The 27,713-nt window shown below is 35.9% G+C and overlaps 4 protein-coding genes across 4 annotated transcripts; 2 read left to right on the forward strand and 2 right to left on the reverse strand.

Annotated features, from left to right (window-relative positions):
* Window positions 1-1,079: 1,079 nt before the first annotated feature.
* On the reverse strand, window positions 1,080-2,859 carry LOC121780989 (bidirectional sugar transporter NEC1-like). Its single transcript, XM_042178657.1, has 6 exons — window positions 2,736-2,859; window positions 2,380-2,416; window positions 2,071-2,281; window positions 1,769-1,930; window positions 1,566-1,685; window positions 1,080-1,489 (listed from the first exon to the last, which is right to left on the reverse strand). The coding sequence occupies exons 1-6, from the start codon at window positions 2,782-2,784 to the stop codon at window positions 1,328-1,330; spliced, it is 741 nt and encodes a 246-aa protein (XP_042034591.1). The 5' UTR covers window positions 2,785-2,859; the 3' UTR covers window positions 1,080-1,327.
* A 4,805-nt stretch (window positions 2,860-7,664) lies between these two features.
* LOC121780549 (outer envelope pore protein 37, chloroplastic-like) lies at window positions 7,665-11,984 on the forward strand. The gene is made up of 6 exons (XM_042178137.1): window positions 7,665-8,068; window positions 8,849-8,938; window positions 9,085-9,273; window positions 9,468-9,562; window positions 11,385-11,505; window positions 11,706-11,984. Exons 1-6 carry the CDS (start codon window positions 7,718-7,720, stop codon window positions 11,835-11,837), a joined length of 978 nt encoding a protein of 325 aa, XP_042034071.1. The 5' UTR covers window positions 7,665-7,717; the 3' UTR covers window positions 11,838-11,984.
* Window positions 11,985-13,192: 1,208 nt separating this feature from the next.
* Window positions 13,193-17,591, forward strand: LOC121780879. The gene is made up of 6 exons (XM_042178522.1): window positions 13,193-13,592; window positions 15,122-15,316; window positions 16,394-16,510; window positions 16,758-16,907; window positions 17,112-17,170; window positions 17,272-17,591. The coding sequence occupies exons 1-6, from the start codon at window positions 13,410-13,412 to the stop codon at window positions 17,405-17,407; spliced, it is 840 nt and encodes a 279-aa protein (XP_042034456.1). The 5' UTR covers window positions 13,193-13,409; the 3' UTR covers window positions 17,408-17,591.
* Window positions 17,592-17,912: 321 nt separating this feature from the next.
* On the reverse strand, window positions 17,913-21,584 carry LOC121780725 (vacuolar protein sorting-associated protein 20 homolog 2-like). The gene is made up of 6 exons (XM_042178357.1): window positions 21,312-21,584; window positions 20,084-20,236; window positions 19,820-19,972; window positions 18,913-18,996; window positions 18,257-18,410; window positions 17,913-18,162 (listed from the first exon to the last, which is right to left on the reverse strand). The coding sequence occupies exons 1-6, from the start codon at window positions 21,411-21,413 to the stop codon at window positions 18,137-18,139; spliced, it is 672 nt and encodes a 223-aa protein (XP_042034291.1). The 5' UTR covers window positions 21,414-21,584; the 3' UTR covers window positions 17,913-18,136.
* Between the last annotated feature and the right edge of the window lie 6,129 nt (window positions 21,585-27,713).

Raw genomic sequence — 27,713 nt, forward strand, 5'->3', positions numbered from 1 at the left:
TATTTAGACCATCCAAAAAGTCATGGGAACAAAATTCTAAGGCAGATCATCTTTGTTGAAGCTCCCAAAATTTGTAATTTGCCCTCATATGTTTATTTTGCTCTGCATCTTTCTCTCTTGAAAATCACCCAGATGTTTAAACTCATGGTTTGATTTAATAACATCCTTCCACAATTTTTTGTTCATCTGCCAATCTCAGACTTCAATAAAAACTTTTATGGGAACACCTCTAGAGGATATTCAGTTCCAAGAAGGGCTAATTGATTATAAAGTTAAATTCTTGTTTTTTCATAAACTATACCCTATAGAATAGTGACAAAACATTTAAATTTTATTTTCAGAATTTCCCGATTTCAGGTTCCACCTGATTTGTAATTCTATTGACATCAAATTTTACTGCTAATTTCTTTTTTTTTTCCCTATAACTATAGGCGTTGTTTAGGTTTGTTATTAATAATAATTTATTAAATATTACATATATTATTAAAACTGACCGACACCATAAATTCCATTTCCTAGATTGAATATTAAGATTATTAAAATAGTTTTTCATTGGGCTTGGATTATGATACCTAACTATTATACTAGTTTATTGTGGTGCACGTTGGAAAGCTATGTTTTCTAGTTCAATGACTTATTGGGACCTATATATACTTTTATTTTATTTTGAAAGTTAGTTGATAATCTTTATATTATTATTTCATTCTATTTTATTATTTATTGTTATAGTTTTAGGATTTGGTTTGATTTATTTCCTTATTAGTATTTTATTTATTTTCGTAGTTGTTAGGATTTTATTTGATTTATTTTAATATATTTTTTTATCACACATATTATAATTTATAAATATGTGGGAAATATTTGATCAGAATTAAGAATGAAGATATAATTATTTTTATTATTCTCACGGTTCTCAAAAACCGATTTCTCTTTTTTTTCAAGTTTTTTTTCTTGCTTTTTCTATGCTGTGCACTTTCTGGGAAGCTTCCGATGATACTGACATAATTGATCAAAATTGCTCTTTCTGATTACATGAATCGGTTGATTATTTATTTGATCACCAAAACTAGGAAAAAGAATAAACAAAAAAATGAATAATTATATTCCCAATGCCTTTCTATAGTGAAATATCCAATATGTAACCAAAATTTACATACTATAAATATTTCAGTAAGTATGAAGGAGCTAGGAGAAAATTCTGAAAAGGATAATTGGCAAAGGAATTTATTTAGTACTATGTAGAAACAATATCATGCTGGATTGTTTCTAAATGCTTAGTATAGAATAGGTTGCTATTGTTGTCATCTCTTTCCTCTTCATCTTCAAATCATTTAGTTACGATTTCAACCTCTTTGGCTTCCTCGAGGCTCAAGTTCTTCTCGATATTCTTGGTCGGCTCGAGCTTCCCATCGTCCTTCTTGGCATTTTTGTAGACGAAGTACAAGATCATTTGAGCAATCCCGAACAAAAATCCCAAAATATTCGGACCCTAGATTGAAGATCAAAATCAGTTCGAATTAAATAACGAATACTTTCTTGAAATTTAATCCAAACTAGCCACTTACTGCAATGTAATAGTCATTGATGAAGAAGCCATAGAAAAACCACATTGTAGCACAAAGGGTAAGGAAGAATGACAAAGTGAATGGCATATACTCTACACTTTTCGTCTTGATCACACGCCTCTGCGCAAAAATAACACGTACGAAGATTTAAAATAAAATTATCGTATCGAGTAAATTAAAATAACTAAAATTAAATAACCTACCATGATGCTAAAAGGGGCAGCAAATACAGCTAGGTTTAAAATACAACATATCCATCCCACCAAAGTAACTCTACTTGCACCATGGAAAGCTAGTAGAGAAACTAGCATGACCAACCCTAGCCCTCCAACGTTGCATATGAGAACGAGACCGATTGTGAATAACTGAGAGAGGTAAAACGAATAATTGTGATGAACACGAATGACCTAACGATTAGAAATAAAAGAATCAATTTTTTCAAAACACGTGCGAAAAAGAAATGTGTCACGTGAAATAGGACAGAGGGAGTGTAAGGTTTATGTACCTGGGACTTCTTGGGTGCATATATTATGTAGATCAAGAGGTAAACCGTCTCGATGAAACATCCAATGCCGTTTATAGTAATGATCATAAACGCTCCGGTTTTAAGGAAAGCGTAGTATAACAACAAGGAAGCACTGAAAAATGCAACGGAATATGGCAATGCTTGAAACCCTTCCGATGATTTCCTCTTCCAAATTGTGTAGAAAGTTGGCCTGTTCATACATGTGCGTATGTATTCTTAAAATATACGTAACTAACATGTGTGTGTATATATTTAAAAATGAATCAAGATGGGTAGTTAGGTTCTTACATAGGTGCCAAGAATACCAAGAATGATATAACGTTGCCTGCAAATTTTGGCAAGAAAAGAATGAATAATCGAAGATGAAATTTTGTAGCTACATAAATCATTTCATTGGTACAAAGCTAGAAAGTAACTAATTCCGTCCCAATTACTTGCATTTTTTATTTTAGGTCATTAATTTGAGATTGATTTTTCAGTGTAACTAAATTAGTATTTTAAGTTTAATGAGAAATCACTTAATAATAAAATACTTAATTAACTCTAATATATTAATTAAATATCCAAATTCTCACTTAAAATACAAATAGTGTAAGTAATCGAAATAGAAAAGTACTAGTAATATGAGACAAAATGAGGATTACCTAGAAGGCCAAATAAGAATGCCAAGTGTTCAGCACTGAACAGAGCCATTATTCTCTATTCCTTGTTTTAAAATATTTTGGTGAAGCTCTTTGAATACTTGAAACAAATATATCAATGAAGCTTGGAATTTAATGTGGGAATTGATGCCTTATTTATAGTAGAAAACTAGGTACTAGTTGGGTATAGTGGGGAATGAGTGTGAGTGGTCATAGAGTCATACATATCAAATGTATCATGAAGAAGAAGTGATGGTACTTGCTAACCCTAGTTTATGATATCAATTTTTTTTATTACCATAATTTATCTAACTGATTTTCACTTTCCTTTCGTAGGTCAACGGGCCAAACCACATTTGTCAAAACCTTCTCTCTCTATGTATATATTTGAATTTATGTATGTACATTTCATTTTGTCTTATTATACAAATTGGTTGATTATTTTGTCGTACGATGTTATGAATATAATATTTGATAGATTATATTAATGACTCATTAGTTGTGTGTGAGTAGGTCAAAATAATAAGTACTTGACTTGCAAGCTAGTGTTGGATTGGCAATATATAGGTCTGGTGCAATGTCTAACATCGAAACATTTGATATATAGAGAGAGAGTTGTGATTAATTTAGAATTATAAAGTGAGAATTTGAAAATCAATTAATTTGCTTATTTATTAATATTAGTTGTTGTCATAATTAAATATATCGGTTGTTGATCTTTAATATCACAACACCCTACTGATATTTATGAATAAGCGAAGAATATTGAGCTAGAAACTAATAATGTATTTTGCGATGTCAACTGGTATTAATGAATCAACGAATTGATATGTTTTTCAATGCTCATTTTAATGGCGGTCTTAGGTGAATAGGGCAATATATATACGTATAGGGGGAATGGGAGATGACTCATCACAAAACATAGTTTGCTAATTATGAATATCAATTCCTAATTAAATTTTAGAAATTAATATGTTTTGTAATGCCAATTAATATTAAGTTATCATAAAGTAGTAAGATTTTCAGTTCTTAAAATTTTCCTTTAAAAATTTCTCACTAATTAACTACTAATTAAAACCCTCTATATATAACCAATTAAAGAGCATTATTTGACTCACATTTATGACACGATAACTCAGAATAAGTGACTCCTTGTAATGCATACATGCTACTAATGAAAATTTTTCTTAGGTAAATTTCTGTTAATTAGTATTATATTCCTACTGTTTATGTTAATACGTTTTGTAAGTCTGACATGATCCATAATGTTCTTCTGACTAACACAGGAGAAAATTTATTTATATGATATATACTATTCTCATTAAAAGCAAAGCTACTATAATTGCTGTCACATGTAAACATTAAATTGCAGTAATATATAGAGAAGCATTCTCATAAAAAATATACTACTGTATAGGTGTATTAGGGTACTCGCACCTCTTTAGTCCTTGGATTTGATGGTCGTGATAAACTACATTATTAAACTAAAATGTCATATTATCTTACTAAAATAGTAAGTACATTATTAGCTAAATTACATTATTAGACTAATAATCTACATTATTAGATGACACGTGGCATTAATCTAACCGTTAGATCACAAGATTCAATGGACTACAAGTGTTTTGTTTTTTTAACAATATTTACCATATGAATATAAATACACCATTTCCTATATATATATAGGGTCCTGTTAGATTGAGATTTTTTAGCTTAATTGAGAATTGAGATGCATTTTCAGCCACTCATCCACAACATTTTTGAAAGGTCAACTGCAAGTAGATTATATCAACTAGGGGGTATTATCGTCATTTCAAATGTCAACAACTTATATAAAAATATCAACCGCTTGTCAATAACCTGCACATCAAATGTCAACAACTTATAGCGAACCGCTTGACGTTCTCATGGACACGGAGGCGCGCCTGAGAGGGAGAGGACGGGAACGAGTACGATTTGGAGGAGCCGAAGAAAGCCACAGACCATGGCGGCGTGTCGCCGGAGAAATCAGCGGCGGCGAGCTTCGAGAAAGGGTTGAAGGTGAGCAGCGACAGCAGAGTCCATACGTGGGAGAAGAATCGCGAGACGAGGAATGCTCCGCTTCTGCTACTACTGCTAAAATATGAAATCACCATTCTCCCCTTTCATAATTAATTAATCTAAAAATATTTTTTATGTGACAAATTCTGGACCACTCATTTAATAAAAATGATCTCAACCCTAATTGAGAATTGAGATGCATTGTCAGCCACTCATTTTTATTAAATGAGTGGTCCAGAATTTGCCACATGGAAATATTTTTAGATTAGTTAATTATGTAAGGGCAGAATGGTAATTTCATGGTGCATTTTATTCAATAAATACTTTTTAAAAAATTTTTTTGTCATCTACCTATACCATTCATGTCAACTACATACTTATAATGTCAACTACATAAACAATTCATGTCAACTATATACATATAATGTCAACTATGTGTACAATTCATGTCAACTACATATACAATTCATGTCAACTATAAGTTGTTGACATTTGATGTGCAAGCTATTGATGATAATACTCCCAAGTTGACATAATCTACTTGCAGTTGACATTTCAAAAATGTTGTGGATGAGTGGCTGAAAATGCATCTCAATCCTCAATTAAGCTAAAAATTCTCAATCATGATCATCTCAAAGGTGGTAACTAGCTAGTAAGGTATCACCTCAATCGACTTAAGACAAACCTGCCGGTCCTTACTCAAACATTGGCATATTTAGGGCCAATATAAAACACCCAATTAAGTGAAATTGTGTTAAAACCAATTCCCTTATTAACCTACAACCATAAACTTGTGTTTAACTGAATTAATCTAATTATGTTTAGGTTGGGATATATACTAATTAACTCTAAACTACTTTTCACCTTTTTTATTAAAAAATGAAATTTCATTGATCTTCAATCATGCAAAGTTTCTTCGATGTGATGCATGCATGTATTCAAACAGCTAGCATAGAGTTTAGTCAAGTCCTTGACCTAAATGGTTCGAATTGAAAGGTTTGGTAATGACCATAAGAAATTGATTACCTGTGCATATTAAATTATATAAAATGACGAGAAGTTAACATCCCAATTTAAAATGAATGATTTACCGATATATCTAGTTATAGTAACACTAACAATTACTCCATATACAAAGAATTTAATCCATTTGTTCGGTGCTTGTTGCTGTGTATGATTCACAAAATGTTTTCTTCTCTAATTAATAATACAAATTAATATAATAAAAAAAATTTCGCCAAAATCATTAGATTTCCGAAGTAAGCAGAAATCATAGTCTACTTTATATTAAGTTTATTTGAGCCTTAACTTTTATATAATTTGTTAATCCGATGAAAAAAAATTGAAGTATAAAACAGTAAAGTTTAAAAGAAAAAATGATAAATATTAATTTGTACTACATACTCCTTCTATTTCAAGGAAGATGACCCCTTCTTTGGGCTGTGCAGGATTTTATGCAGTTTTATTTTATGTATATGATGCGAGAATAAAGTAGAAATAAAGAGATTTCTATTTATAATAGAGATGTTAGACTATCAGGACCAAAATTCGTATAATGTATATATCAACTGGGCATATAGTAAGGGAGCTCTCGTGGTAGCTAACACAAATATGTATTTTCTCAAAAACAAAACATGGCTAAGATAAATATTTTTAAAAAATATTGCTCAAGTATATGATCATGCTTCATAATTTATCTCAAGATTTGAGCGATAGAAAGCCCACCTAGTAAACTTTCAATAATTTCAACAAAAGCTTCTTGTCATGGGGCATAGCTCTTCTGCCTTCACTTCTTACATTTCAACCTTTCAAAGAAAAGAAAATAATAAGTCGTTGCTAAAAGTAAAATTATTCTTGAAAAATGCAATGAATCTATCTTACTAGAGTGCATTCTACTGTTGAATCTCAGTTACTGCTCTAACAAATTTATTGTGTTAACTAGATAAAGAGATTTGAAATAGTACTATGGATCATCAAATAGTCGGGACTTACTTAATTATTTAAAGTTTAAACTATTCCCAAAGATTTACTTCGAATAATTAAATCATAAATTATCTTAATTAATTAGTAGAGCTCTAATTATGCTAAAATTCAATAACAGATAAGGCCCACCTTAGTAAGTCACTTCCAAGGCCCACTAATAAATTAAAAATGGTCTACTTGAAATTAAATTAACACCCAAGTATGACATCAATATTCAAGCCCATGCCACCATTAAATTGAGCCCGAGACGTTTCATTTTTCCTTTTAGGAGACCTAGATCTAGACATGCCCAAACCGAACCGGAACTGAAATGCCTTCATGGGCTTGAGAATTTTTTTGCTCTAAAAAAAATCGAAACAATGAATAAGTAGCTTAAATTGTATTAAACCAAAGTTTATGGAACTCAAATAATATTTTTACACGCTACAGTAAAAAAATGTTACATCTACTCTCTCGTCTCGACTAAAATGATTTTTTGGTTAGTGTAGTTAACTAGAGAGTGAAAGAGTGGTGTAAGTACTCTGTAATATTTAATTGGAGAGAAAAAAAGTGATTAAGTATATTAATTAAAAAGAAAAAAATACTAAAAATAAAAAAAATGTATTATTTTAGTTGGGACAAATTAAAAAAAATAATGTGTCAATCATAATTTGAACGGAAATAGTACCATAAAGTGATTATTTGAGATTTAAAAGTGTATGAAATTTTCTTTTATAAATTAAGGCGTATTTTAGTCTAAATTTTTTTGAACAATGATGGCGCGATCATTAAAATTTTATGTTAACTTTGAAAAAAAAACAAAATAAATGGCAAACAATAAAAAATAGAGGAAAAAAAGTATTTGTGCTTAGATAATATCACCTCTAAATCCCCGCCTAAAATTCCCCGACCCCATATATTCATTTGCTTTAAATTTAAAATAGATAAGTTTTCTCAAAAATTAAACAAAATTCGACACAACAATGGCGGAATCGAAATTCGACCCGCAGCCGATCGCCGCTGCCCCTCCCTCGGCCTCCGCCGACGGCGGCGGACTCTTTGGCTCGGGTCGGCCGAAGCTCCGCCTTACATCGGAGTACGACAGCGACACCTCCATTTTCTTCCAGAAGGTGTCTTGCAAATTACTGGACAATTTAGCTAAATTGAAGCTGTCGTTCTACAACAACGGCAAAGGGGAGGTGTCGGAGCCCCAAATCTCGTTCATCTCCAAGTTCTTCTCGCTGCAATACGACGTCGACGAGCGCGATGCGGTGGTCAAGACGTCGCTGGAAATCGCGCCGGGAGTTCAATTCCGAGCTGCTCATCAAGTCAAGGTTCTGTTTCTATGTTGAATTTTTAGATCCGATTTTGTTATTATTTGCCTCAGATAAGTTGATTGATTGTGTTGGTTTGAGTGTAGGGATTGAGCGGTGGAAGAATTTTGAGTTCTAACATTTTTTTATTGTTTTTTGCCCCTTTGTTTAATGTTTCATTCCCCTCAATTGGAATTTAGATTAGTTTATGTCAGTGAATTGAATCAGGTTAGTTGATGTTGGAATTGAGAGGAACAGCTTGGTTATGCACAAAATTGGAGTCCATACTTTCAGCTTTGGTTCAAATGCATAGATAACAGAATAGCTTCTTGTTTCTATGCTGTTCTTTTGATTTATGGAAATTTTACACAGTTTCATTACCACATAAGCTTAAGAGATTGATGCTTCTGTGAATATGCCACTTGCTAAGCCATCATCATTGCAATTTCAAGTAAAATTGCCAATTCTTAGTTTCTTAGTATCTGTGTCCATTTTTTATTTTCTATTTTTTCTCTTGATTGTTGTTATATGTTGGCGACTCTTTGATGAAATGGAAGAGTTCATAATTGAATGATCTTTGTCACTGAGCAATCAAAAGTTGTGGTTGAAATTATGTTAAGTATATAAAAGAATTGGTAGTGGTTGTTATTGTTTTCCATCACCCCTCTTATAATTGATATAATAGGAAAGAGTTTTATTTGATCAACAAGTTAGATGGACAGCTGTTTATTTGGCATAATAATTTAGTATCTAGTGTTATATGATCTATTCTAATCCACTTTCAAAACTTTTTACTAATAGGCTCGACAAGGAGAGGTTTCCGTGGTTGCAGATCTTGCTACCCCAGCCTACAAACTCGAATTAGCATCTGCAGTTCCGTCTGTTGGCATGGTTAGTTTTCTTCACTATTTCCACTGTTTGAAATCTTGTCATGAAGTTCATGCTTGCCAGCAGATGAGGAGTTATAACTACCTACCTCTTCCTAATAACAATTTGCTTTTATGCTTAATAAGTAATTATATTATTTCTTGATACAGCCAAAGGCAACTTTCAGATTTCCTCTGGGTGAAGTTTCATTAGAGGAGAAAGGGGTGGAGGAGGAAGAAGAAGAAGAAGAACAGAAAAGAACTTTATTAGTCAATGGTATCCTCAAAAGCAATGTTTTAAATGGTCTGTGCACTGCTCGATACGAAGAGGAAAATTGGGATCTAAGATATGCATTCAAGGTAGTTTTCTTCTGATAATTTATACTCTTTATCATCACTAATTGATAATAATCTTTCTATTCTTCTAGATGATAAAAGTTTACTGAGGGGAATGCTTGTTTGTTTCATTTATTTGATCCCTGACACAATCATGATCTTGTTGTAAGAGTCAAACAAGTATTCTGAATTTATTTGCTGAATTTTGTCGCTTGTAGGATGAACATCTAACTTTTGTTCCAAGCATTTCGCTCCCTTCAAATGTACTGTCATGCGCATTTAAGCGGAGATTCACTCCGTCAGACAAGTTGAGGTGCTCTCTCTTTCTCCCTCTCTTGTTCCATACTATCTAGTCCTCGATTGTGTTTGGCAAAACACAGTTGTAAACTGGATTCTAGTGTCAAGGATTGTACACACACACACAAGCTCAAACAGACATAAAATGAACAAAGGTTCACTAAGGTATTAGGATGCCTATGCACTCTTCTTTCTCTTTTTTACATCAAACAAGTTTTTGTTAACAATATATATTTATGGTTGCACTAGGGTGAAGCCACACCTTTAATGCGTAGCTATGACCACATCGCATCCATTGGATGAAAATATGGAAGGCCGAGTTAAAAAGAAAACGTGTATCATCATAGTGTCATTTGAACATTGTTATATGAGTAATATTATCGAAAACTATACTGTATTAATCTTTGATAAGTAAGGGGTGGTTGACGACTGTCAATTACACTATTAGTCTATTACAAATTAAAAATATACTTCATCATAACATTAAACATACTTCATAATTGACGTCATCATATTATTAAATGTTTCTCATGACTCATCACACTGCAAGTACATTAACCCCCCCAATAAATATGGGTGGTTCACACTGTCCTTTGCACCATTACAAAATTCGAAAATACACTTTATCATAACATTGAATGTACATCATTATAAGACTGTGGTTACGTCATCATAACAATGAATTTACTTCATTATAATGACAATTGGCATAGATAGTAACATTTACTATGCAAATTTCTTCATGTGCACATGCAATTTAGATTGCAATGAAGTCCTCATAAAATTGCATCTAATTTGATATATGGTCTGTGAAAAATAATCAAACCGAAAGAGTTATATGAAATTTAAAGTTTTTGAGAGTCCAAAAATATAATCAACATAACATTGAATGTACTTCATTATATGCAAATTATGTGAATTAGGTATCTCTTATCTCGCGAGAATTAGGGCATTACTATAACTGATTGCTATATTAATTGACATAATTACCCTCGATTGTTATAATTAATTAGTTTCGGTTATATTAATCCTAGCCGTTTGATATTCCAATCATAAGGTTGATATTTGGTCTTAGTTATGCATAAGATGTCTGTTCATATTTGATTACAAGTCTCTATATATCGATATAATGTATTATTTGGATCTATACCTTTTGGAGTCTTGTTGGTACAACGAGTTCAACTGATATTGAAAATGTTTTGTTAAGATTTTTTTTAATTTTCTTATCCAATCACTACCGATCACTAATGTCTCGATCAGTCACTAATAGGGTAGGTTGGACCAACAAGTAGACTGCCTGATTGACCATCAACTAAAGCATGTTAAACAAAGATGTCTTTTTTTGTTTGTTTGTTAAACAAAGATGTCTCTCGTATGTTTAGTTGTTTACTCAACATATGTGAACAAACTACATTCATAATTACTATAATCAAGTATAAAACTCATCACTCTCCTAAATCATAATATCTGATTTATATGAAATCTGAAGAATTTTCAGATCACAGCTAGTCAGAGATTAATACCGCAACATCATAAAACACATAGCTATAATGTCAACTGCAGATCTTGTATCTTGATATCATATATTTTAGTTTCTGCACTGGAGATGCATATAGAGGATTTTCACTCGGTAACATCGACAGGCTCATCATAATCATTATTAACACGAATGTGTTGCCTTCATACACAGCCGGAATGTAATAGTTTATTTTTTGCCAAATATAAACCGTCACTGATCAGCAAACTATAGGAGAGATGCTGATTTTGCTGTATGTAACATTGTAACTACACACTGTTACAGAACCTACTAATCCAATGATTTGTCTTCCTGTGGTCAGTTACTGGTACCACTTCGATTCAGACAATTGGAGTGTGGTCTACAAACACACAGTCGGGAAGGATTACAAGCTCAAAGCTGGCTATGATTCTGAAGTCCGACTTGGTTGGGCATCTCTTTGGGTTAGTTTCACAACTTTTGATCTCAATCATCACAATCTTAGATTTCGATATAGTAATCATGTACTAAATTTTAGTACTATTACTTTTTGAGAAAGAGAGAAAGAGGGTGCCCTTTCAGCCGGGCAATGGAATTCCATTCTGCGTATAAATTTAGATTGATAGTTTGATACCAACTCTAACGTGCGATACAAATGGTTCAGGTTGGAGATGAAGATGGCAAAGCAAAGACGACCCCGTTGAAGATGAAAGTGCAGTTCATGCTCCAAGTTCCTCAAGATGATATCAAATCATCAGCTCTGATGTTCCGTGTGAAGAAGAGGTGGGATATATAATTCTATACAAGATGTGGCTGACACTCTTACTAATATGTTTTTAGACTTATTGATATTTTTTTTGTTTAATTTTACTGTCATAGAAATGTACTATCTTGTAATATTATTCATCTTCTTGAAAAGTTAGTCTGGTGGCTATTACTGTTATTTAAGCATGAAAAGTATCCATTTGTCGTCACATTTTAGAGCAGTTCTTGATGGCCATGTAAACTATTATTAGCACATACCTAGCTGGATTCAAACTAGCATACCACAACCATGTTTTTAATTTTAATGTGTTTAGTTTTAGTTGTGCTTTTCATTTTTTCTTCTCTTATTTTTTATATTTTTTAATTGTTAATTTACGAATGCTGAATTGTGGATGATGTTTTAAGTAAGAAATGAGATAAAAATTTGAATCCAATGAATCGCTAAGGCATATGTAACGTTTGTTGTGATTTTAAGTATTTCGGAATTAATAGCAAATTATACTAGTTATTATTTATTCTTTTTACACAGATAAAATTGGTAAAATTCAAAAGTATTGCATTAGAATTAGGAAAAATAGCCTTACAGACCATGAACTTTCTCCCAAACCAGTACAACTGGACACAATGATCGTCTCCTTCACTTCAGTGACGCATATTGCATTGCTAATATGCGAATGGACCGTAATACCTTTGGACGCCTATGCTACCTTTTAAAAGAGAGGGGTGGGTGGGTTGCGTGAGGGTAAATGCCTCGGGGTGGAGGAACAAGTTGCTATATTCGTGAATGTCCTAGCTCACCACAAGAAGAATCGGCACTTCTACCTCACCCCTTCAGTGCTCCCTATTCGGGGAATTCAAAAATTCAAGCAAGAGTAACAGCCTACCGTACGACATATCCACGAATATGTATACAATGCCATTGAACTAACCTTGTCAGAGCCTCCATTGTGAATCACTTGAGACAATTATGACTAACAACTAGAGAAAAAGAACATACAATAATCGAATTACATTGAAAGATACTCCCTCCGTTCCATAATAATGGAAGCGTTTCTTTTCAGCACAGTGATTAGGAAAAATTGTGTTACGTGAGTTAAGTAAAGGGAGAATAAAATAAAAAAAATGAAAAAAGTAGAGAGATGAAGAGAGAATAAAGTAAGAGAATAAATTAGGTGTGGAAAAATGTGTTGATTTTTACTAAAAAGGGAAATAACTCTATTACTATGAAACGTACCAAAATGGCAAAATGACTCTATTACTATGAAACGTACCAAAATGGCAAAATGACTGAGAATTTGAAAATTGGAATTCTAATAGGATGAACACGCCCTTAAAATTATGAGACAGAGACAGTGCCAACAACGAGAAATATTAATAACAATATTTTTTCTACTCATAAAATTTTACTCCAATTAATAAATGAAAACACGAAAACGGAAGAATCGAAAAAGAGTCGTCCCTTTTCCCTCAAATCATATCCTCCTCGCTGAAGAGCTTTACAAGAAAGGCAACAGAAGCAGATTCTCCAACAGCCTCAACCAACCAATTGCAACACCGAATTTATGAATTAAACATTTTTCAGAGCGAGGAAAAGGGTGAAGAGATGACAACGCCATCATTGAGACCTCCGCATTTTGAATCATTCAAACTCCCTCACTTCACCACCACAGCAATTCCCATTGCAGCTGCTGCTACTAGTTTCACCCGATTCGTTTCTCTCTCCTCCCCTTCGCTTGGCCATGGGAGATTTGCCCCTTCCTGCTACTGTTCTTTGCCAAGAAAAAAGGTATTTTCTTTGTTAATCTCTCCCCCTCTTTTGCCCCTTTTCCTATCTAATTTTTGTATAAGGGGGGTTTTGGGAAATGGGCCTTGGAAGTTTTGTTTTTTATGGGAAAAGATTTCATCTTTGTATAATTTGGTGGATTTATCTGTCGTTTCTGTGTTTTAGGTTTTCCATTTGCTAATGAATAGGCTTTGATTAAATTTTTACAGTGCTGATCTAGACAAGGGAAAATAGGTGGAAAGTGGATGTTATTCACATTGTTGCCAATTCAGTTTTTGCATAGTTGAATTGATTTTAATTGTTAAAGGGCATTAAAAATGTATTAAGCTGCATGACTTGTTCATGAGTTAGGTAAAAGCTGATGGATTTCTACTAGAGGAGTAACAATATCCGAGCTTGAGAAGATAGTCTGTTGAATCAAACTAGTTTGGTAGTTGGAAGCTGTTGAAGCCTGATGGTTCTCAGTTCTCACTGATAATTTACTGAATATTAATCTAATCGATGCACATGTTCTTTAATGAAAGAATTAATTTTTGCAAGGATTTAGATCAATTTACTATTTGGGAAGCTCATATGTAAAGTGGAGTGTATTCGTGTAATGGCATTAGCATATTGCATCATATGCATGTGCAATGGATAGCTTGAAAAAGTAGATGTGATTCATTCTTAGTTTGTTGCTCCAGCTGAATCTATGCGTACTTAAGAATGATAATGTACTTGGCTGTGAGATGAAGAAGAATTGATTGTTCCATCATATGATTCATAGTGTATGAACGACAGGTCTTTCTAAGTTACGTATAAGTAGGACAACAGATTTTCTATTAAGAATCTTAAGATGTTAGTCGAAATACTAGATGTGGATTATAATTTTCAGTTTTGAGTTAAATAAATGTTCCAGTTTTTTAAATTATTGAGACTACTCCTAATACGACTCCAGGTCCCAATGAGTCATAGAAGTCCGGCTTCGTTGATATCATAAACTTAACTTATGTAATGATATTGTTTTGGACGTATCTTTGTCCAGATAATGTTGGTTGAATGCGTTTGTAATGTCGGGTCTGCCTATATGTGTAGTTATTCTGAAAATAAGTTACTTGATATCATCAATGATCCTTAAAGAAAAGTTGAGGCAGAAAAACAGGATTTCAGTATTAAATGTATCGTCTTATGAGCACAAGCTGTTAGTCCATATGTCAAATTTTAAATGCCATGCCAACGTATTTGGATGAGCTGCTTGGAGTCTTCACTGAGATTTCTTATGATTTCGTCTACAATAATTGTGCATTAGGCCTTAAGGCCTTACTAATAAATGTAAGCAATTTAAGGACTGAATGATTCCACGATGAATGATGAATATAAGGCCATTTTCCTGTAGCAACCACACCAACTCTTACATACGTGGAACACAAATTCCATTCATGTTGCGGTGTTCTAGTGAAATCCACTTGTCTTATACATATATTTCCACGCATCAGTTGGTTTTCACTAATCATTTACTACCAGGGGCCTGTGTTTTCTATGTGGTGGTATAGTTGCTTTTTGGACATGACGGGGTACAGCAAAGCATAGGGGAATATGTAGAAGAAGACAAGAATGAGATCCAGGTGCTAGGTTCAGATGAAGAAGTCTCGACTCAGATTCCAACTCAAGCCCAGTCTATTGTTGAAGGTTCTGGAGCTGTTATGGTGTCTGAGTATAGACCTGCCCCTGATGTAGACTATCTGCAGGTATCCGCAAATCTACATATCATTCCATTAGACGATGCTCGGTTATTTGTGAGTGACTCATTTGACTCGTGGTATTTGGTGTGTCAGTTCTTCAAATATGCATGGTCTTTGGATTTCTACATACAGATGATTTTACTGGGACAGGAACGTTGATATAAATGAGCTTTTGTGCTTGTTCAGTTATATGAATATCTTTATTTGCTGTATTGATATTGAAAATTCTTGTTGTGTCTACGTTGCTATCTATTGCTCTCTCATATGGATTTTTTGCTTTTCATATTTCAGTTGGTTGTCAATTTTTAACCTCTACCATAGATGTGTGAACCAAGCATGTTTTGGTTCTAAAAGGACATGTATGCAACTCATATCCATTCATGTAATTATGATTATCCCACTAAAAGAGTTACTGAAATCCCTTGTCTAAGCCTTTTGCGAATATGACTTTATATAAAAACGGAGAAACTATTTGTTGGCTCATAATAATAATAAATAATACTCCCTCCTTCCCAATAAATATGAAATGGTTTGCTTTTCGGCACGAGATTTTATGTAGTGTTGTTTTGTGAGGTAATGGAGAGAGAGTAAAGTAAGAAGGAAGAAAAAGTAGAGATGGTGTTGTTTCCATTGTAGGAAACGTTTCATTTTTAATGGGACAACCCAAAAAGAAAAACGTTTCATTTTTAATGGGACAAAGGGATTATCTCATTGGTGACATAAGATTACAAATTTGCAATTTGTTATGTGAACATACTTGCATGATAAATATGTACCTCAAGTCTTTGGAAAGTGGAATTTGTGCCGTGCAGGTCGAAATTCTGGTACTAATCATGATTTATGACCATGACTCTTGTTTGTTATAAATGATAACTACCTTGACTATGAAGTATGAACTTGTTAAGAATCCCTACCTTTGAGGCTAAACACAAGTGTAGTACTTGTTGCTATCTTTATTTATCATAATTTATCTATTTCGTTCACTCTTTTATGATCAGATGATTCAAATCAGGATTTTGTTTGCTCTTTATTGATTAAAATACATCAAACATATAATAATGGATTGTTCTGTTTTTAATTCAGGAATTACTAGCAATTCAACAACAAGGCCCCAGAGTAATTGGTTTCTTTGGCACACGAAACATGGGGTTTATGCACCAAGAACTCATTGAGATTCTCAGCTATGCACTGGTCATAACTGTATGTCCTCAAAATATATTCAAGTAGTATTACATATATGCATCGTTAGGTTGTTTGCTTTTTACGGTATAATAGCACAATTTCCGTACATGATTTAGCCTCTAAATGAAAATCCTTATTCATATGCGATACCCCAAAACCAAACGCTTAGTATCCCATTACTTAAAGATCTTTATTTCAATCTCATATGCTCTGGTGCTCTCCTGATGAATTTTATTGTGTGGATTTTCTATTGCTTTCTTTCTAGAAAAACCATATCTTCACTTCAGGAGCTTCGGGGACTAATGCTGCTGTTATCAGAGGAGCTCTTCGAGCTGAAAAACCAGAGCTGCTAACTGTGATACTTCCGCAAAGTTTAAAAAAGCAGCCTCCAGAGAGTCAGGAGCTACTTTCCAAAGTAAGATCTGGTCATCTGATGATATGGTTAATGCTAGATTTTCCGCAATTAATAATTTTGGCATAATGTTTTTTCAAATATTGTGTTTTCGCTTCTCCATGATATCTCCTATAAACATGAAAGAGCTATTGTGATTCCTTTTATGTTCATCTTGTGGAAATTAATTTCGAAATCCTGCTTCATCTTCTTTTCTTTGGGTTATAGGTAAAACATGTGATAGAGAAGCCTTACAACGATCATCTTCCATTGATAGAGGCTAGCAGGTAGTACTCTTTTTCGTTGATACTACTCGTCTAGCTCCCATCTAAAAGTGAATCTCGCAATCAAGATTTCACTCATGTGAATTGGCGAAACTTTGTTGCAGGTTGTGTAACATGGACATCATATCTCAAGTGCAGCAGGTCATCTGTTTCGCCTTTCACGACAGTAGGTTGCTCATGGAGACGTGTCAAGAGGCGAAGAACATGCGGAAGATTGTTACTCTGTTCTATCTGGATTGATTGAGGCTCAATCCAAAACTTGAAATCTTGTTTTGTTTGTAGAGTAAATGCACAAAACAAATGTTTTTTTTGTTATATCCACATAAGAGGAATTTGAAATATATGTTGCCTCTCCATTTGGGTATAATATTATGAATTTCATCATCTTTTGATTTATATAGCACATGAAAAACTATTTAGGGCATGTTTTTTTTTATTGAAAAAGTGTTCATCAAAACTAGAGATATTATCTCTTTCTTGTTTACTTAGCAACTAACAGATACTGAAAATCATAGCAATTCATTGTATGAATTTATTTACTATATGTATAAGGAAGAGGCTGAGTATGATTATTGTTCTCGTTCATTTATTTCAAACACCCTTTTTTTAGGTATCCATTTCTTTGATGAAAATATTAAAGATCAATATCTAGCATGAAACAGTAGCAAACAAAAATCATCATATCATATATTTAGGAGAATTTACAAAATCTCAGCAAATTTCGAAAAAGAAGCGAAACGCCTACTATCGGAAGAAATAAGCAGATCTTGATACCATATATTCAGGATAATTTACAAAATGTTTGCAAATGCAGAAAAAGAAGCAGAACATCATACGAAATAAGCAGAAGTAAACAGCATCTGAAAACATATATATATAATGTATAAAATGAGCATCACTGGCATAAACAAGGCCCATGATCATTGATCTTTACTACCTGTGATTCGAGGCCATTAAGCACTCTGTATATTAAGCAGGTAATGGTTCCTCCAGAACTGTAACCAATACAGAGGGGGTATAACTGTCAGGCCTTATCAATGGAGAAAGAGGATAAGAGAGAGAGAGAGAGAGAGAGAGAGAGAGAGAGACCTTTTCTATGTTCAGAAATTTCAGATGAAGAATGTGCAACGGCTTCTGACATGGCCGGAGCTTTGGTTGGCACGTCAGGAAGGTCCAGCTCATCTTCTTGTTCTTGAGTAGAAGGTGCTGCTGACGGAACTTTGGGCATATCCGCGAGTGTTAACTGCAAGACACCAGAAGTTTCTTTGGCTCACAGCAATTTTATATACATACACGTATAACTTTCATGTTGAAGATCAAATATACAGTAGTTTTGATTTGCGGCGAGATCCCATCATGCCAGCACAAATATAACAAGTCTGTATATAAAGTATCATGCTTGCCATAAAACTACTCCCTCCATCCCAAGCTACTTGCTCCATACTCAATTTTCGGTTGTCCCAAGCTACTTGTTTCATTTCCTTTTTTGGCAAAACTTTATCCTCTCTCTATCTCTCTTACTTTTTCTCTTTCATACTTTACTCTCTCTTCATTTAACCTTTAAATATCAGTTTCTTAAATCTCATGCCCAAAAGAATTGCATCAACTAGCTTGGGACGGAGGGAGTATTACGCATAATAAATTGGACAATAATGTTCTAATACTATAGGTACTGCCATGTTAAATTCCAAACTGATAACTGAAGTGAATATGATAAGTATGGCACAAGAAAACATAGTACGGACCTGAGCCTCTAGAGTTTCGAATTCAGCTAAAACTTCCTCTTCATCTTCAGTCGATAGCTTCTCTCCCAGAATGGCATTAATTTCCTTTACCAGAAAAATAAATAAAAAAATAAAATTAGAGAGTATAGACTCATTGGAAAACTAGATAAAAATTACTAAATAGAAAGAAAATACAGGCCTTATGACGGATCATATGCAATCCAATTTCTTCTTTGATTAGGTAATATGCCTTGCAAGGGTTCTGATACGCATCAAGAGCTAGAAATCTATAATTTTTAGAAGTCTAGAAGTCATCATTTAAATGTTAGAAGTCTACAAATCTACCTTTAACATTATCCTTATTTCTTAAGACTTTTAAGAGTCTTATAAATATGTCCGTTGAGATTTGAGGGATGTTGAATCTTGGGAATAGTTTAAGGACAGTAATTTACCGTAGGACATCGTTAGAAAATTGGCCTTGTAAAGGGATTGTTTATCAATATCTATTACATATTCAATTTCATTTGAGGTTAGGCAATACCATCCATCTCCATTTGCTTCTTTTCTCTAACAGGTTCGGATGTATGTATAAGGACAGATGAGTAACATAAAGAATTAAAGATCAAAAGGTATTTAACCACTAAAAAGAGATTCTAGGCATAGGAGACTCGGTTTCTAATGCAATAATAAATATACTTAAAAAAACTACTCAAGCATCGTGATAATGCTTCTCAGCGCCGACCAGTTAAAACTTAAAATGAATCTGCACTAGCTTGGCCAGAAAAAGGAAAAGAATATAGCACAAACCATTTAAATTTTTATTGAGCATGATATAAACAACGAAAACAAAATTTACTACCTATTTAATGGAAATAAACCATGTTGCGATAACAGTTAAAGAGCGAGAGGACAAGATAGTGACACTCACTTCTTGATAAGCTTTTGCCTCGGCAGAATCATCCATCAGTTTTTGAACATCATCAAGGCTTATCTCACTTTGCATGGCTTTAACTGCAATATTTCCAGACTTCAAACTCTCAAAAACTGCCTTTTGCTTGCTTGCGAGTTCGACATCTGCTAACTGTGGCCACCAATCCAGGAGAAATACATGTCAATTTTAATAGGTATAAGAAACCTTCCACCAAAATGAAGAAACAATGAGACGAAGAGAACCTGGCCAAAGTAAACTTACTTGCTGCTCTACATTGATAAGCCAACCATCAACTTGCTTTAATAAGTCCTCCTGAACCTTCTTCTTTTTCAATGCTAACAATGCCCTGTCTTTCTTCTTTTCCCGAAGTAAATCTTTTGCAGCCTGCTTTTCAGCATCAATGACAGCCTCTAGCTGAAAGTATTGGGTATGTTAATACATATCATAGAGACATTAGACAGCAGATAACGATTATAATTACGACACAGCATAATGATATTAACACTGAGCACTGCTGGATTGTGATAGAGAAATCTTCAATAAACAATGACATGAGAATGAGCCAGTTTAATTACTAAGATTAAGTTTTAATGACTAGACAGAAACCGAATCAGCATACTTACTATGTAATGATCATTGATGATTTCTAGAAACCCCCAACTTAAAGTTAAGTCTTTGCAAATACAAAATCTTAGCACTTCGGTCATGGCCAAAATATCATCAATTTTGGTTGATATTTTCTCATACGAAAGATCATCACAAGGTCATTACAATTACAACACATATATAGTACTAGTGCTACTTAATGAACCACAAACACTTGCACCACTTAATGAATAAGTTCCATCCGTCGTTAAATAAAACGAACCCTTTTGGCATACAACCGTTGTTCCCAAGGTATGCATATATATAACATTAACATCCACTATATTTTCCAACAAAGTAATAAATCAATACTAGAGATGAATATTCAATCATCAATATGGTTCCTGTTAGGTGCACATTCCACCCTTTTAGTTGTCGTTCGGTTGGCATGACACATTATTCATTTAGGATTAAGTTGTGGGATTATTTTAGTTGGAGGAGGGTGGCTATGACTTATTACAATAAGATTATCCAGTTGCGAGATTCAATCCTATGAACCAAACATAGTATAAATTCAATTATGAGATACAAGCTTGCACACCGAACAGCCCGTTAATATAGAAACATTACATCAAAAAGTTCAGAAAAAACACAAAATTAACAATTATTCAAATTAAAGATCATGATCCCGATGATACCCTTTCAATACCACTACATCAATTCCATTACAAATTCGTAGCGCCAATCAAAGGGGAAATTCGACATATAAAATTAAGATCATAAATTTGCAGAGCAACACAAAATCTCAATTTTTACAAACAAAATCCTTCAAACACTAAGAATCAATCCAAACCCCAATACATTAAGATTAATCAACAATGAGTGATGCAGAATGACATCGCACCTGCTGCTGGTATTGACCGAGCTTGCGCCTTTGAGTTTTGAGGGAAAGAATGGCTCTGTCCACCTCCGTGATCTTCGGTTTCTTCACCAAAATATTCCCCATTTTCTCCCAATCCAAGAAACTTCAAAAATTGAAAGGTGAATTATTTCCACAGCAGAAATCTCTCTCTCATTTCAGATGTCGAGAGAGAGAAATTGTGGAGTTGGACAATCGAAGATGAAACGCCGAGGCAATACAATTTGTAAATGATTTACTTAATTTTATTTTTTCAATTCTCCCACAAAAGAAAATAAAGAATCCGCTTTAATTAGTAGTGTGTGCAAAAAATTTAAATTATTTTCTCACGAAATCCATTCTTTTATTTTTCTCCTAGGAAAAAATTAATTTAAGAAGATTTATCTTTAAATTGCAATCTCTTTCTAATTTTATCTGTATAACAATCATCAAAATTCAAAACTTATCGAAACATTAGACACATTAAATTATCAAAATATGAATAATATACTACGCAATAATAGACTATAATTTACATGTTACACAACCAAAATGACCAAGTATAGGCTCTAAAAGTATGCAAATTTCATATTTATCAAGAAACCAGACCTAAGTGGAAGAGTTTACCAATAGTATACTCGAAAACATGTTCTGACTATAAGTGAAAGATTATCAGGGTTGATATATGATACTCCCCCGTCCCATAATAGATGACATACTTGGGAAATGACACGAGATTTTAGGAGATATTGTTTTATGTGTTGAATGGAGAGAGAAAATCGTATATTTATTTTAATGTGAGGAGAGAACTTTTTCTAAAAAATTAAATGTGACATCTTTTGTGGAACAAACTAAAAAGGAAAGTGTGTCATCTATTATGGGTATTATGGGACGAAGGGAGTAGCATTATATAATTTTAGGTACTTCAAAGAAGTGTGTACAAATTACACAAGTTTAATAAATTGTCCCTGATATTACAACTTTAATGCAATATTACATGGAGACATATGATTATTGATGAATCCGCGAAAATTTGATGTTAGTGAATGCAGGAAAAACGCAGATCACGACACAGAGAATTTACGTGGTTCGATTTACTGAGGTAAATCTACGTCCACGGGGAAGAAAAGAGGGCAGAGTTGTATTGCTTGATCTGTTTTCTACAGCTTACAATACAGACTTGCTATTTTGTATTCTATCTCTAGAGATCGAGAGAATGTAAAAAACATCTATCTGATCTAGGTTCTACTTATACCAAGGACCAAGATCGTGGCATGCAGCTATTTACTAGGTAGTGGATGTCGTGGAGATCGTGGCGATCTTGCATGGGTCCACTATCCTGCATGAGTTAATGACTGCTTGACACCACTAAATAGATCGTGGGTGTAGTGGAGGTGGAAATCCTGCATGAGTCCACTATCTCCTAGTTCGGTCGAATACTGAGACCGAACTGCTGAATTATTGCCGAGCAGCTTTTGCCGATCTGAGAGTAGAGCTTGATGCCGACCAGAGAGCAGAGTTTGATTGGTTGGCTTTTACTGAGCTGTAGGCTGGGGCCGAACTCTGTGGTTGTGCCGAACTGAACTCTTGAGTCATGCCGAACTGATACTCTTTAGCCATGCCGAACTGATACTCTTTCTTGGGCTTTACTGCTGTTGGGCTTGTTTAGTATTTGTTTAGTACGTACTCCATCACTACCCCCCCCGAAAAGTGAAGTGAATCACTTCGGCATTCTGGATAAAGGTACGGGGTAAGTTGATGTTTGTCCTCGGTCTGATGAAGTGAACTCTTCTTTGACCAGACTTGGTTTGTGTCCTAATTTGGCGAGTTTTATCGCTCGGATCGAACTTTCCGTTGTCCTAATTTGGGGATCGGACTTTCCCTTGTCCTAATTCGGCGAGTTTTATCGCGTGGATCGGACTTTCCCTAGTCCTAATTCAGGCAAGTTTTATCGCGAGAATCGGACTTTCATTGCAGTTCGTTTCAGACGAAGTGCTTGATTTTTAAGCCGAATTGTGGTCTTGTATCCTCTTTAGAAGCTTGGACTTCACAATCGTTGGCTTATTGCAGCTCGTTTCAGACGAACTGCTTGTTTAAGCTGAATTGTGGTCTTGTATCTTCTGTAGAAGCTTTGACTCACAATCGTTGGCTTGTTGCAGCTCGTTTCAGACGAACTGCTTGTTTAAGCTGAATTGTGGTCTTGTATCTTCTGTAGAAGCTTTGACTCACAATTGTTGGCTTGTTGCAGCTCGTTTCAGACGAACTGCTTGTTTAAGCTGAATTGTGGTCTTGTATCTTCTGTAGAAGCTTTGACTCACAATTGTTGGCTTGTTGCAGCTCGTTTCAGACGAACTGCTTGTTTAAGCTGAATTGTGGTCTTGTATCTTCTGTAGAAGCTTTGACTCACAATTGTTTAGCTTGTATATGTTCTAAGAAGGGGATCAGCCTTCGAAGAACAAGATACCTCAGTAACATTTGTAAGAGACGACACGCACAGAGACAGACAAAACGCATATAGACAAAACGCACAGAGACAAATAAAGACCAAGTAAACCAAATAAAGCATATTGACTGAACAAGACTCAAGACTGACTGACCGGACTGTCTCTTACAAATGGAACTTTTTGAGGTTGGAAATGTGCCATGTTCGGGGTACCTGTTCTCCTGACATGTGAGCCAATTTGTAAGACCCTTTGCCGAGGACTTCTGACACCCGATACGGACCTTCCCATGTGGGTTCGAGCTTGCCTAGCTTTTCTGCTCGGCTTACTTCGTTGTTTCTCAAGACGAGATCTCCCACTTGAAATTGTAGCTTCTTCACCCTTTGGTTGTAATACCGGGTTACTTGCTCCTTGTACTTGGCTGCTTTTATGCATGCCAATTCTCTTCTTTCTTCGGCAAGATCTAGCTCGGCTCTCAGTCCGTCGTCATTCATTTCTGAGGAGAAATTTAGAGTTCGGGGACTGGGTACGCCGATCTCCACCGGAATCACGGCTTCAGTGCCGTACACAAGACTGTACGGAGTTTCACCGTTGGAGGTTGTGGGTGTAGTTCGGTAGGACCATAGGACTTGAGGGAGATTTTCTACCCATTGTCCTTTGGCTTGTTCTAACCGAGCTTTTAACCCTTTCACCAGGATACGATTTGTTACCTCCGTTTGTCCGTTTGCTTGTGGATGAGAGACCGAAGTGAACCGCTGTTGAATATTCAGCTCTTGGCACCAATTCTTGAACGTCTTGTCGGTGAACTGAGTCCCGTTATCCGAGATGAGGATGTGGGGTATGCCAAATCGGCACACTATGTTCTTCCAGACGAAATCCAATGCCTTCGAACTCGTTATCGTAGCTAATGGTTCAGCTTCCACCCACTTCGTAAAGTAGTCCACGGCAACGATTAGGAATTTCATTTGCCGAGGAGCTTGAGGAAGTGGTCCCACTATGTCTATGCCCCATTGCATGAAAGGCCAAGGGCTTTGCATAGTGAATAGATCGGTCTGCGGCATCCTTGGGATATTTGCATGGATTTGGCACTTCGGGCATGTCTTGACGAGCTGCACTGCTTCTTGTACCAAGGTTGGCCAATAATATCCCCATCTTAGAACTTTTTTAGCTAAAGCTCTAGCTCCAATGTGGCTGCCGCACGATCCTTCATGAACTTCTCTGAGGATGTAGTCCGTCTCTTCTGGTCCTACGCACCGCAATAACGGCTGGAGGTAAGACTTTCTAAAGAGGACTCCTTCATGAAGTTCGTACCGAAGTGCTCGGCATGTGATCTTCCGAGCTTCTCTCTTATCCTCGGGCAATTGTCCTTGATCCAGATACTGCAAGATTGGCGTCATCCAGTTCGGCGAGCTGGACACTGAATGTACCTCGGCTTCATCAATGCTTCGATGCATTAATTCTTCCGCCTTTGAGCTCGGATCTGAGGCCAACTTACTTAAGGTATCTGCTCGGCTATTTTCCGCTCTGGGAACACGGATTATCCGAAAATAGGAGAAACTTCGGCTGAGGTTTTGCGCTTTGTCCAAATACTTCTTCATTCTCTCGTCACGGGCTTCACTTGTACCCAACATGTGATTGACTATGACTTGTGAATCACAATGGACTTTGAGAGATTTGACGAGCAGACTTTGCGCTAACTGGAGTCCGGCAAGGAGGGCTTCGTACTCGGCTTCATTATTAGTAGTGGGGAATAAGAACCGAAGTGAGTAGGTTACCTCGTGTCCGTCGGGAGCGACGAGTAAAATACCAGCTCCACTTCCCATCTTGTTTGAAGCTCCATCTACGAATCCGCTCCAGCAGTCTGGCGGCTCTACTTCGGATTCCAAGGGCTGTGCTAGTTCGGCATTGGCAGAATTTTTCTGTTCGGCAATGACAGGGATTGCTTGATCGAACTTGGCCTCTGCAAGAAAATCTGCCAAGGCTTGTCCCTTGATGGCTTTTCGAGGTAGGTACTCGATTGAGTGTTCTCCCAGCTCTATGGCCCATTTGGCGATTCTGCCTGATGCTTCTGGCTTGGTCAAAACTTGCCGAAGAGGCAGATCGGTTAAGACGCATACCTTGTGAGCATAGAAGTATGGCCGCAGTCTCCTTGCTGCATTTACTAATGCCAGAGCAATTTTTTCTAGAGGTTGATACCTTGTTTCTGGACCTCTTAATGCTCGGCTTGTAAAGTAGATGGGAAACTGCTTTAGGCCTTCTTCTCGTACAAGCACCGCGCTAATGGTTAGATCGGATGCCGCTAAGTATAAGAATATTACTTCGGCTTCGGTTGGAGCAGAGAGAATAGGAAGCTCGGCTAGATAACTTTTGAGCTCGTCAAAGGCCTTTTTCTGCTCGGCTCCCCACTCGAACTTTGGTGCCTTTTTCAACACCTTGAAGAACGGCAGTTGCTTTTCGGCTGCTTGGGAAAGGAATCGATTCAGTGCGGCTAGACATCCGGTTAGCCTTTGCACGTCATGTATGGACTTCGGCATTGCCATGTTCTGAACGACTTGAACTTTTGAGGGGTTTGCCTTGAGTCCGTCCTTTGAAACCCAACAACCCAGAAACTTTCCCGAATCTACCAAAAAGGTACACTTTTGGGGATTAAGTTTGAGGTTGGCTTTCTTGAGCACGTTGAGAGTGGACTTAAGGTTGTGCTCGTACTCCGAAGTGCTTTTGCTTTTGACGACTATATCGTCAACATACACTTCGACCTCCTTTCCAATCAGGTGCCGAAAAAGCTTGTCTACCATCCTTTGATAAGTGGCTCCGGCATTCTTTAAACCGAATGGCATCTTTTTATAAGCGAAAATGCCGAAATCGGTAATGAAAGCTGTTTTCGGAGCGTCACTCTCATCCATCAACACTTGGTGATATCCTTTGTACAAATCAAGAAAACAGAAAATTTCGAAGCCGATCAAAGCTTCTACTTTTTTATCTATATTCGGAAGGGGATAGCAATCTTTGGGACAATGCTTATTTAGATCGGTGAAATCTATGCACATCCGCCATCCTCCTTCCTTTTTCTTGATCATGACAGGATTGGCCACCCACGAAGGATACTTCACTTCGAATAACACATCCGCCTTCAATAATTGACGGACTTCGTCATGGATGACTTGACTTCGTTCTGCCGCAAAGAGTCTTTGCTTCTGTTTTATCGGCCGGACCGAAGGATCAATATTTAACCGATGAGTGATTACCTCGGGGGGCACTCCGGTCATGTCCAACGGAGACCATGCAAAGACGTCTTTATACTCCTTGAGGAGCTGGATGGTTTTTTCCCGAAGTAGAGGCGTTCCCGCGAAGCCGATCTTAACCGTTCTGGATGGATCGTCTTCATACAGCTGAACTGTCATCGAGTTCGGCTCCGATATGACTTCGGTCATCGCCTCTGACTCCGGCTGCTGTGATTGCTATGCTTGATGGTGCCGATCTGACTGCTCGGCACTTCTAAGCGCAATTTGTAGACATTCCTTTGCTCTCTTTTGGTCACCTCGGATGACCGCTATCCCTCCTTTAGTAGGGATCTTGATGGTGAGGTGATAAGTAGAGCAAACGGCCCGAACTGTGTTGAGCCAGTCTCTCCCCAGGATGATGTTGTACGGGGACCGAGCTTTCACCACAAAGAACTCGATCATCGTATTGGAGCTTGTAGGCGCTTTTCCCACCGTGATCGGAAGGCTGATAATACCTTCAGGGCGGGTGTCCTCCTGGGCGAAACTTTTCAGAGGAAGTGGAGCCGGACTGAGCCGAGCTGGATCCACTTCCATTTTATCGAAACATTCTTTAAAAAGAATGCTGACTGACGCTCCTGTATCCACAAATACTCTGTGGATCAGTTTGTTTGCCACTCCGGCGTGAATGACAATAGCGTCTTGGTGAGGAGAGATGGCTGGGACGGGATCGGCATCTGAAAATGTAA

Source organism: Salvia splendens, chromosome 20 (assembly GCF_004379255.2).
Source record: "Salvia splendens isolate huo1 chromosome 20, SspV2, whole genome shotgun sequence".
NCBI classification, from domain to species: Eukaryota; Viridiplantae; Streptophyta; class Magnoliopsida; order Lamiales; family Lamiaceae; genus Salvia; species Salvia splendens.